The following is a 12,311-nucleotide window of genomic DNA, read 5'->3' on the forward strand; positions in this document are numbered from 1 at the left end:
CCAAGGAAGATAAATTAAGTGTCTGGATATCTGGGTCTCCCTGACCTACAGAATTTTACATCTACAAGCTGAGAGGAATATTTTGAAAAGCTGGTCACCGCTGAGTCTGCCTGCAGAGTATTGCTCCCAGAGCAAAAAAGTGCAATTGCTGGTTTATAATTTAACTGGCAATTCGCTCTGGTGAGTTTATTCAATTCTGTTGGTGGTGGATTTGCACAGATCTGTTTTTGTAGTGATAGACACTGTTCACTGTTGATGAAAAAAGAGAAAAATAAATTTTCAAAGACTATTTTTTGTCACAATATAATTTTCACTGTTTAATTTTATCACTAATTAATTTGAACATTTAATTTATTAGTGCTGCCTTTTTTTCTTTTATTGCAAGTCTTTTGCAGATCTTGCTTGTTAGATTTGGAAAATAAAGAAAGTATTCTGTATTTCAGAACCTTGTAACAAAAAATGAGATGTGCAAAATACTCACCACATTTCTTATCAAATTCCTTGGGGTGTCTACTTTCCAAAAAATGGGTAATTTGGGAGGGTGTTGGTACTATCCTGGCATTTCAGGGCCTCCGAAACTGTGATAGGTAGTGAGGAAGTGAAATGAGGTAATTGTCCCCTTTGATAGCCTGAAGGTGGTCATTGGTTTTAGGCTCCCAAAAAGTCTCACATTTGTGGTGTCCCCATGCTCAGGAGACATAGCAGAATGTGTTTTGGGATGTAATTCCACATATACCCATGGCATGTGTGAGGAATATCTCATTAACCACTTGAGCTCCTGAGGATTTACCCCCCTTAATGACCAGGCCTTTTTTTGCTGTTTGGCACTGCACTAATTCAAATGATAATTGCACGGTCATGCAATGCTGTACCCAAACGAAATTTACGTCCTTTTTTTCACACATATAGAGCTTTCTTTTGGTGGTATTTTAACACCTGTGCGCTTTTTATTTTTTGCGCTATAAACAAAAAACACACAAAAATTTTGAAAAAAAACTATTTTCTACTTTCAGCTATAAAAAATATATCGTAAACTCAAAGTTAGTCATAAATTTAAGCCAAAATGTATTCTGCTACATGTTTTTGGTAAAAAATCCCAATAAGTGTATATTGATTGCTTTGTGTGAAAGTTATAGCGTCTACAAACTATGGTATAGATACTGTAATTTATGCCTTTTTTTGCTATACAGCACTGCACTAATTCAAATGATAATTGCGCGGTCATGCAATGCTGTACCCAAACGAAATTTACGTCCTTTTTTTCACACAAATAGAGCTTTCTTTTGGTGGTATTTTATCACCTGTGCGCTTTTTTTTTTTTTTTTGCGCTATAAACAAAAAAAACACAAAAACTTTGAAAAAAAACATTATTTTCTACTTTCAGCTATAAAAAATATATTGCAAACTCAAAGTTAGTCATAAATTTAAGCCAAAATGTATTCTGCTACATGTTTTTGGTAAAAAAAATCCCGTGCATTAGCGGGCAAACTGGCGCTATATGGGAGAGGCGCTAACACTATCGGAAGTCACCAGTGACACTAATACAGTGATCAGTAAAAATCTGTTCACTGTAATCAATGACACTGGTGACAGGGCAGTGAAGGGGTTAACTGGGGGGGGGGGGCGATCAAGGGGTTAAATGGGATTACTGGTGTACTGGCGGGCAAACTGGCGCTATCTGGGAGGGGCGCTAACACTATCGGAAGTCGCCAGCGACACTGATACAGTGATCAGTAAAAATCTGTTCACTGATCAATGACACTGGTGACAGGGCAGTGAAGGGGTTAACTAGGGGGGGGGGGGGGGGGCGATCAAGGGGTTAGATGGGATTACTGGTGTATTAGCGGGAAATCTGGCGCTATCTGGGAGGGGCGCTAACACTATCGGAAGTTGCCAGCGACACTGATACAGTGATCAGTAAAAATTGGTTCACTGATCAGTGACACTGGTGACAGGGCAGTGAAGGGGTTAACTGGGGGGGGGGGAGAGATTAAGGGGTTAAATGGGATTACTGGTGTACTAGCGGGCAAACTGGCGCTATCTGGGAGGGGCGCTAACCCTACCGGAAGTCGCCAGCGACACTGATACAGTGATCAGTAAAAATCGGTTCACTGGTGACAGGGCAGTGAAGGGGTTAACTGGGGGGGGGCGATCAGGGGGTTAAATGTGACCTAGAGTGTTCTAACTGTAAATGTGTAGTGTTTTACTCACTTTTACTGTTTCTTCTTCTCTATCTGGAACAGAATGTGTCCAGGCAGAGAAGAATGACATCATATCCTGTCCTGTGTAAACTTCAACACAGGACAGGATAGGACAGGGACCGAGCATCTGATTTCAGCCAGACATCACTGGCTGAAATCTAATGATTGATCCCTCCGGGATCGAATGGTGTCATCCGCGGGTCGGCGGGAGCACGTGCCGGCGAAAACGTCAGGAGCGCGGAACCCGTTTTAAAACGTGGTTTTGCGCCTGAGTGCCGCCCTGCACACATATATATACAGTGGCAGGGCGGCAAGCGGTTAAAGTGAAAATTTTTTTGTGGAAAAAATCTTGTTTCAAAAAATAAAATGTTCCATGAACTCAACATGTGTCTCCTCCTGCTGCTTGTAGAAGCAATCTAGTAGCTAATCAGCCGCTAGGATTGCTTTAGCAAGAAAACCGATCGCCGACTGAAAAAAAACAATATTGTAATAACCACTCAGAGTCCAGCAATGTACCTGTACGTTGCTGGTCCATGTTAGGCATACATGTAATGTTCTTTTTTCAGGCACCTCATGGGCTGAAAGAAAAAAGAAACCTAACAGATTCCTCCATTCACATCGATGTGAATGAAGAAATCTCTGCCAGAAAAAGTGTGTGTTATGCCCATTCAAATCTACTGCCCTGCATCCACCCACTTCTAATGTTGGGCATACATATAATGTTCTTTATTTGATTTAGAAAAAAAAAATACATATATGCCAAAGCATAGAAGCGATCCACCACTGACCACCCCAGGCCCCTCATGTTTGGATTTTTTTTTTTTAATTTTAACTGCGTGCAAGAAATCTCCTCCTGCAGCGCTGAACACACTGACGTATATATTCTGAGACCAATACCCTGTTCCTGTCAAAATAAACAGATCGGTGCTGCAGCTGATTGGTATTTCTGCAAAGCAAACAACAACGGTTAACAATAAAACACAGTAACAATATAACATTAACTCGATAAAACAACATTATTTTTGACTTGTTAAATTTTTTTTGGTTTATTTTTTCTTTAACTTTTTTGTAACTTATCAGAACCATAACCATAAATCTAAAACCTTGGAGACCCTTGTGTGTGAATTATATATATATTATGCCCTACACTGTGTTGTGCTGTACCCCATACTAATACTCCACTAGTGTGTGGTAGCGACAGAAGCAGTCCTTGAGGCATAGACCAGGTTGGCCAGGACAGGAGGGACAAAAAAAAGTGGGGGGCCCAGCTATGGTGGGTGATGAGGGAAGAAGGCTGCAGGTGCGGTAGGTGGTAAAGCAAGGAGGGCTACAGGCACAGTAGGTGGTAAGAGAAATAGGCCCACGCATGATGGATGGTAAGGGAAGGGATCTGCAAGTGTGGTGGGTGGTAAGGCAAGGGGAGCTGCAGGCACAGTACAGTGAGGGAGGGGATCACAGGATCAGTGGGTGGTTAAGGAAGGTGGGGCTATAGAGAAAATTTTAATGTAGCATACAGGGCAAGGGGCTTCATAATCCAGGGCCCACCAAAAAAAAAATGCTCGCCACAATTCTCAGTACCAGGCCCATAATGCTCTTAATCCAGCCCTGGGTGGAATGCTTTGCGAATCCTAATGAATAGAAATGAATAAACGCATATTTTTTTACCTGCAAAAAAGATGTGCATTTATTTATATATCTTAAAAGTGAACTTATCCTTTAACATCCTTCCATAACTGTTTTATTCTTTTCAGGTTTCTCAGCTATCCTGGATTGAGAGAAAAGTTGCTGCTGCTCTTTTTGGAAATCCACCCACTGCAACTGTGAACGAGGCCTTGCACCATTTTCTTAAGGCAAATATTTATTGTTTGTTTTTCAGTACTATTGACATAAACATGTGACATAATTTTATTAATTGGACACATTTTTAAAACCCAACTCTAGCCAAAACCTGTTTCTTTATTGTACATCATGGGACACAGAGCAGGCTATTCATGACTATGTGGGTTACAGGCCACCTATAGGTGAATGGACACTGACCGACTAATCGCAGAGGAAGTCCTCCCCTATATAACCCCTCCTATACAGGAAGTACCTCAGTTTTCTTGCCAGTGTCTGTAAGGTGAATGGTCAATGTAAGTGTTGCTGTGCTCTTGGAGCATACCTGAAAGTCCAGAACAGTTCCATTAGAGAATCAGGGACTTTAATCAGATCCATTCAGAAGACTATGAGCAAACATGGATGCTACCCAAGCCTTGCTGGATAAGGAGAAGAATCCTCAAGGTTTTGCCTGTAATGCAGCCTTACGGCACTGGACCCCACGCAGATGAAACCCTGTGCATTTGTAAATCTAACCAGCGGGGTGCTATACGGGTCCAAGGCAGTAGCCCCTCAGCATGGGGACTAAGTCCTTGAAGGTCTGTATGACAGTGCTCACTGTGATGGGTGAAGGTTGGTGCCTGATGGAAGTCAGAGACCTGCGACAGGACTGGTAAGATATCTCTATTTTCTCTCTGTAAGAAGAAAAAAACAAAAGCTGTAATTTGGAGGGAAAAGGAGAGGTGTTGTGACTGAGTTTCCACCAAGGGGAGTGTTCACTGTTGTTCTCGAGATGTGCTTGCGGTGTTTGTTTTCTGCTACTAGAGGGAGTGTGGCTGGAAACAGAAGTCAGCCATATTTTGTTTATCTAGAGGACAGGACACAGAATGGGCTATTCAGTAGGGGAATGTGAGTAATCCCCTGAGGGGGAAGCATGGACCAGTCAGTCAGGAGCTGCCCTAGGTGGCTCATAATTCAGCATGTGTTAATAGTAGAGCTGCACAGGTTTGCACTATCTGAAGTGATGTCTTCCAGAAAGCAGAGTGGGGAGGTGCAGCAGGAAAGGGCACTAATGCACCACCACCAGGTCCTGAGGAACCTAGCCGAAGGTCCGCTGTAATATCCTCTCCTGACAGGCCAGAAGCGACTGGGCAGTCTGAGCCGCTCCGTCTATCTGACATTGTGACTACTACTGGGGCTTCTGCCCTAGCGTATGTAAACAAGGATGATCTTGCTTCAGCCGTAGTGGGTTTAGAAGATAAGATCGCTGGGATGATTGTATCAGTTTCTCAGGGGACTATGAAGTGGGATAGATCCTCATCACTAGAACCACCAATCCTGGAGCAGGAATGGTTGGAGGATGAGGAAGAGCTGGAGGAAGGTCAGGCAGTAGAATTGGTCTGAGGAGTCACAGCCTGAGATGGAGCAGGAGGTCTCTGCATCTTAGTCTCAGAAATTTTTAGTCCAGGGCCTCACTGATATGGTACCATCTGTATTCAGGCTACTTCCGATAGAAACATCTGAGGTTACTTATTCTTCCCTGGGATCTTTGAAGCCTTCACAGAGTAATCAGGCCTTTCTGGTGCATCCTCTTCTGGAGCAAATTATGTATTCTGACTGGTATCACTCAGTCAGGGTTTTTTTTCCACCAAAGAGGTTCTCTTTCTTGTACCCCATGGAACAAATGTTTAAGAATTGGGGGTTGCCTGTATTGGATGCAGCTGTTTCATCCCTGAATAAATCTATAACATGTCCTGTGGATAATGTACAGGTTTTCAAGCACCCAGCGGATAAGAAGCTGGAGTCTCTCCTTAACCCCTTAGCACCGGTGCCTCCCGGCCCTTTAAGGGTTTCAGAAGCCAGGAGGTGGGGCAGGGTTTTAGGTCATGTGATGGCGAATCATGGTGGTCACATGATCGGGAAAGGTCCCAATTGAAAGAGGAGATCAGGATCTTTCCGTGAGTACCAGACGTGTGCTGGGAGCGCGCAGGGCACGCGCTCTCAGAATATATGTTTTTCTTAATTACACACAAATGTGCGGCTGCTTGGCGTCTAGGCCCAGACGCTGGGAGGCCACACATTTGTGTGCGGCCGGCGTGAAGAGGGTAAGGCATCCTTCTCCCTGACAGGTTCTACTGCATAGCCAGCTGTGGCAGCTATTGGCATTTGCCAGAGTGTTTCTCACCGTGTCAAGCAGTGGATTGGAAGACCATCAGTGCAGGGTAAATGCTCGGCCGAGGATTTGGAGGATGTACCGCGTGCTTTGTGTTTCGTAGTTGATGCTCTTAAGGATTCAGTTCAGCAAATTTCTCGCTTGGCCCTCTTATTAGTGCACATGCGCAGGGTTTTGTGGCTGAAGAGTTGGTCAGCAGAACTGCCATGCAAAAAATTGTTGGCAGGTTTTCCTTTTCGTGGGGAACTACTGGTTGGGGAAGATTTGGACATAATATATCTAAAAGATTTCAAGGGGTAGAAGGTGTCGTTTTGCCACACACAGGTCCCAGCCTCCCAGGGTAGATCTCAAAATCAAAATCCAAGGTGGCCCTGGTTGCAAAAGTCATCTAAGACAGTTCCAAAGTCCGCCTCCTTATGAAGGGGTGCCCCCGCTTGTTCGGGTGGGGAGAAGGCTTTTGAATTTTGTGGTCGCATGGAGGGCTCTAATCCAAGTCAAATGGGTCATTTCCACGATTTCTCTGCAGTACAGACTAGAATTTCTGGTATTTACCTCTCCCCGTTATCAAAGATCAAATGTACCAACGAATCCAGAGAAAATAAGAGCTTTATTTCAGGCACTCAATTGCCTTTTGGCTCAAGGAGTAATCACGGAGGTTCCAGTGGATGAAAGGTTTCAGGGGTTTTATTCAAACCCGTTTACAGTCCCAAAACCAAATGGGGATGTAAGACCCATTTTGGACCTCAAGCGGCTAAATCAGTTCCTAAATGTCCAATCCTTTCATATGGAATCGGTTTTGTCAGTAGTGGCTTCCTTACAGGAGGGAGATTTTTTAGCGTCCATAGACATCAGTGACACATACCTGCATGTACCAATATTCATTCCTCACCAAAGATTTCTGCGGTTTCTGGTAGGGGCTTAGCATTTCCAGTTCATAGCACTACTGTTTGGGCTGGCCACGGCTCACAGAGCTTTCACAAAAAAAAGTTCGGTGTTGGGGCTACACAGGACTCGGGGAGTATCGATCACAGTTTATCTAGACGATCTTTTGCTCAGAAATTGGTCGGTGCCAATCTGAAGCAGGATGTGGTCCTTTCGATGCAGATCCTGGAACAGCTGGGCTTGGTGCTCAACCTCAAGAAGTTGGCCCTGGAACCAGTGCAGACCCTGGAGTATTTGGGGATGGTCTTCGACACGGTTCAGGCAAAGGTATTTCTGCCTCCAGGGGAACGTTGCCCTGAGGAACAAGATTTGCAGTTTGAAGGCCAAGAAGTATCCTTCATTTCGCATCTGTATGAGGTTGCTAGGTAAGATGGTGTCCACATGCGAGGCATTCCCTATGCTCAATTACACTCCAGACAGCTGCAAAGGTACATTCTGTCTGTTTGGAACAAAATGATTCTGGCCCTGGATTACTGCATATCTCTGTCTCCAGAGCCTGGTGGATAACTCACAATTGGAGAAGGGAAGATCCTTTTGGCCATTGGTGTGAAAGTTGGTAACCACCTATGCAAGCCTTTCATGTTGGGGGGCTGTTTCTGGAGGAGGCCACAGTTCAGGGAACATGGCTTCTATGGGAAAGGGTTCTTCCCATCAATTTCCTGGAACTTCAAGCAGTGAGGCTAGCTCTGACGTATTGAACATCCAGGCTTCAGGGTTGACCTGTAAGTATTCAGTCCGACAATGCCACTGTTAAGGACCTGCTGGCAGTAGCCTCTAGCGTTCCACAGAGCGGAATTCCTCAAAGCATGGAATCTAAGCCCCGACCTGCTTGTTCACCAGGGCCCCTGATGGTGGGGATGGACTTGGAGCAGGCCGAAACCAGGTCGCGGCCCCTGGGTGCACCCAGCTGTGGTAGAAGCACTACTGGAGGTGTATAGCAGGTGAGAGCCTAATGTAAGGAGGTAGAGAGAGCGGCGTCGGGCAGGCCGGGTCGGTAGTGGTGGAGGCAGAACGGTGCAAAAACAGTAGACAGAAGGATAAACTGGTCACAAGCCGGGTTTGGTAACAGGAGATCAAAACGTGCAGGATTAGACAGGAGAATGGTCAGACAAGCCAGGGATCAGAGCAGGAGACAGTCAGCAAATCAAGGTCAGGCAGGGTTGGCAACAAGGCAATCTAATTCAGGAAACACAGGATACAGGTAAGACCATATGGCAACTAGAACATAGACCTGACCTGTTTAAATAGGGCGCCATGCACCCTCATTGGTGCCAGGTGCGCCTCTGCGATTGCGAGTGTGCATGCGCGACCGCTGCTGCCGTCGCGGGTGCCCAGGTCCTAATGCTCGCATGCTAGTGCAGCCCGGCATACCGCGCATGCGCAGACCCATACGCCGCGGAAAGATCTGGGGTCCCTGACAGCCACAGCAGCCTCATACATCAACCACCAGGGCTGTACCAGGAGTCAAGGTGCTCAGAAGGAGGTGAACTACATTCGGACCTGGGCACAGAGATATGTTCCAAGTCTGTCAGTAGTGTTCATTTGAGGTGTGGAAAATTGGCAGGCGGATTATCACAGTCACTGGTAGTTGATTCCAGGGTAATGGGCCTTGCATCTTGATGTTTTCAAGAAAACCAGGTTGCCCGGATGTAGATCTATTGGCATCCAGGTTCAACAACAAGGTCAGTCTTTTTGTGTCCAGGGTAAGGGACCCTCGCGCAGCAGGGGTAGAGATTCCACTGGTCCTGTTGACTAGTAAAGTGTTGTTTTTAGTGGCAATCACTTCTGCGAGAAGGGTGTCAGAGCTGGCAGCTCTATCTTGCAGAGAACCATTTTTGGTTTTGTGTCATAAGGTGGTGTTGCAACCTCATCCGTGCTTTTTACCAAAGGCGGTTTCTGGTTTTCATTTCAATCAGGACATAGTTCTGCCTTCATTCTTTCCTAGGTCTCAGTCAGCAAGAGAAAGATCTCTGCATACCTTGGATGTGGTTCGTGCTGTCAAGGGTCTTGTTGAAGGCAACAGCACAGGTCAGGAGGTCAGATGCTCTATTTGTGCTGCCAGAGGGGCCTGCGGCATCCAAGGTGACTATTTCTCATTGGATCCGCCAATTGATCATTCAAGCCTATGGTTTGAAAGGTAAAGTCCCACCCTTTCAGGTGAAGGCACATTCCACCAGGAGTGTGGGGGCATCTTGGGCAATATGCCATTAGGCGTCAGTGGTTCAGGTTTGCAAGGCCGCTACAAGGTCTATAGTTCACACATTCACAAGGTTCTACCAGGTGGATGTCGGAGCCACAGAGGATTCTGCCTTTGCCTGCAGTGTTTTACAGATGGCTGAGTAGGTCCTGAGGGATTGACGGTGGCTATCATGGTGTCACCCTCCCCTCAAATTTCTTATTGTTTTGGGACATCCCACATAGTTATGAATAGCCTGCTCTGTGTCCCTTGATGTATGATAAGGAAAATTAGATTTTTTTTCTACATACAAAAAAAAAAGTGAGGAGAAATTTAAACCCCTATTAGGTTTGTGTATACATGAGAAATTTTAATTCCAGTCCTACTGACAGGGTCCCACAAGTACATTATGTAAAATTAACTTTCCAATGGGGGACAGCAGCATGTGTTTTTCATATGAGTGGGGAAGGGATAAAACCTCATACCAGGTCTGAAGTGTTATCCGATGCTTTAAGTTCTACTGACACCCAATCCATTTCTTCTCCTGGTTTTACATGGGGGAAATAGACACAAATGAAAACATTCAATGCACTTTAACTAACTAACTAAGCTAAAAATAATGCCATAACTGAAGTTGGAATTTGAAACAAATCTATGCTCCTAACCCTATTTTGCTATCCTTGAGTTCTAAAACTGATTTACTATGCAAATGTAGTAATTGCAAAAGATCTTACTTTCTGTGCTCATATGGTCTATTTAGAGGTCCCTTTTAGGTCACTCTTTAGAGAGCACCTCAAGTGTTAACAAGGCTTTAGGGTGTATCTCACCAAAAATGTAATTCCTACAGCAGAGGATGTCTGAAGTTTTATTGCATCTTGGTGCGGACATCTCAGTAAATCAGAGCGCCAATCACAAAAGCAGAAAATTAGATTTGTAGGGGCTTCCCATACACTAACGGTGTACAAAACGCCTTCAGGTTGCCATATTGCATTACATTTTTGTAGTTTTTTCATTAAAAATATATTTAAGTGAAAATTACAGTGGCTGCAGATTGAAATGGACAGTATTTTCAATAACATTAAATTACAAAACGACTTGTAGCAAATATAGCAATTCTATATGCTATGTTTTTTTTGTTTTTTTTTTACAAAAGTCAAATTCCCCTTTAATTGAATATACACTAACCCACCCATTTCGACAATTTTATAATTTAATCCTCCAATTTCTAACCTACCTCAGGAAAACTGTTGCAGGCTTTCATAAAGAAGCATCTTTCTTTACCACCTATGTTCTTTTCAAAAAGCTGTGCATTTCCCAAGCTAATACTACCTTTAAAGAATAAGTTCAACTCTGGGAACATGTTACATGTTCCACCCATTTTTAGGGTGGAACATGTAATATGTTCCCGATCCTACAGCTCCCCCACACAGCCTCGTCATTCGTTCACAGTGTTCTGTGAATGAATGGACTACAAGTCCCGACAGTCTTAGCGGTTGTCAGCTTGTAGTCCTCCGTGAACTACCACGGTGCTGAGAGCACTGTGTAGTTCATTGAGTCTTCCTGTCAGCAAGTATCGGTACAGGATGTACAAGTAAGCATATACATTGACAGTGTGCAGGAGACCTGCATAGCATCAGCGATCTGCTGATCACTGGTGCAATGCGTTACAGGCTTCTAACACAAAAATAATAAATGCAAATCTTTTTACCTGCAAAAAATGTGTGTTTATTATATTTGTGGAAGGGTGAACTTATCCTTTAAGGGTATACTGTATATGTAAAGCAGAGAATGTGGAGTTTTTTTTTATGAGAAGGGAGTGATCCATTATGTCAAAGGTGGCAAAGAGGTTCAGGAGTAGGAGTACAGAATAGTGTCAATTGTTTTTAGCCATTAGTAGATTGTTTGTTAGTTTTAAGAGAGCAGTTTCCGAGGAGTGTTGAGAGCAAAATCCAGACTGACAGGGATCAAGAAGGTTACTCTCAGTAAGATGGTTGCCCAGTCGGTTGTAGACCAAACATTCAAGGAGTTTGGAGGAAAAGAGGAACAAGGAAATGGGGCGCAGGTTGTTAATGTTCAAAGGCTTTTTAAGTATAGGGGTGACTAGTGTGTGTTTCAGAGAGTTGGGGAACATTGAAGAAGAGTGGGAGAGATTGAAGATGTGAGTTAGAGAGTGTAGGCTAGAGCCAGAGGGTGACCATAGCATTTGCGAGGGAACAGGGTCTAGAGAGCAGGTGTTCATTAGAAAAAAAGTTTATCAACCTCATCTATAGTAGCAGGGTTGAACAAGGAAAGTGTTGAGTGTACCTTTTGGACATAGGGTGTTAAGTAGAGGAGATATGTGTACAAAGGAGATCTCATCACAAATCGTATCAATCTTATTTTTGAAGTCAGCAATGTCCTGAGCAGTGAGTTAGTTGGTAGGTTGAGGCAGTGAAGGACAAAGTAGAGAGGAGTTGACGGGGGGCAGACTGAGAAGGTGTTAGTGACAGTGATAAAATAGGTCTGCTTGGCAGTGAGAGGGCAGACATGTATTGGTTGAAGTCTTTCTGAGACTTAGTCTTACACCACAGGTGCTCAAGAGCATGGGTACATTTTTTCAGACTTCTGATATCATCTGTTTGCCAAGGTTGTAGGGGTCGGAGCCTGATTCTGTGTGTAGTGAGGGAGCAAGCTTGTCTATGGAGGATAACGATTAACTGTTGTAAACAGAAGTGGCTAGGTTGGGGTAGGACAGGGATGAGATTTTGTCATAGAGGTGGTCGGTAGCAGAGTAGAGCCTACATATAACTGTTTGGCAGGGAGCGGAGGTGTAAGACAGGGAGAGAGTGAAACTACTAAGGTGATCAGTGGGAGGGAAAGGATTATTGGAGAGGTTGCATGGAGTGTAGGGGAATACAAGGTCAAGGGTGTTGCCATCAGAGTGAGTAGAAACGTTGCTTCAGGTCAGGAGAGGAGGTTAGACAAGTGGGTGTAGAATTATCAGGAGTTGGTGAGTGCAGTAATA

General features: G+C 44.4%; 1 protein-coding gene across 4 annotated transcripts in view; it reads left to right on the plus strand.

Moving 5' to 3' along the window:
* RMDN2 (regulator of microtubule dynamics 2) overlaps positions 1 to 12,311 on the plus strand; it is a 284,536-nt gene that overhangs the window by 218,367 nt on the left and 53,858 nt on the right. For all 4 annotated transcript variants that reach the window (XM_089681783.1, XM_089681782.1, XM_089681784.1 and 1 more), the window contains one exon: positions 3,953 to 4,051. In XM_089681783.1, the coding sequence (XP_089537909.1) occupies positions 3,953 to 4,051 (99 nt within the window). The remainder of the gene's footprint in view (positions 1 to 3,952; positions 4,052 to 12,311) is intronic.

This window comes from Staurois parvus, unplaced genomic scaffold (genome assembly GCF_062004578.1).
Source record: "Staurois parvus isolate SC_StPar_1 unplaced genomic scaffold, SC_StPar_1.0 ptg000277l, whole genome shotgun sequence".
In the NCBI taxonomy this organism is placed as follows: domain Eukaryota; kingdom Metazoa; phylum Chordata; class Amphibia; order Anura; family Ranidae; genus Staurois; species Staurois parvus.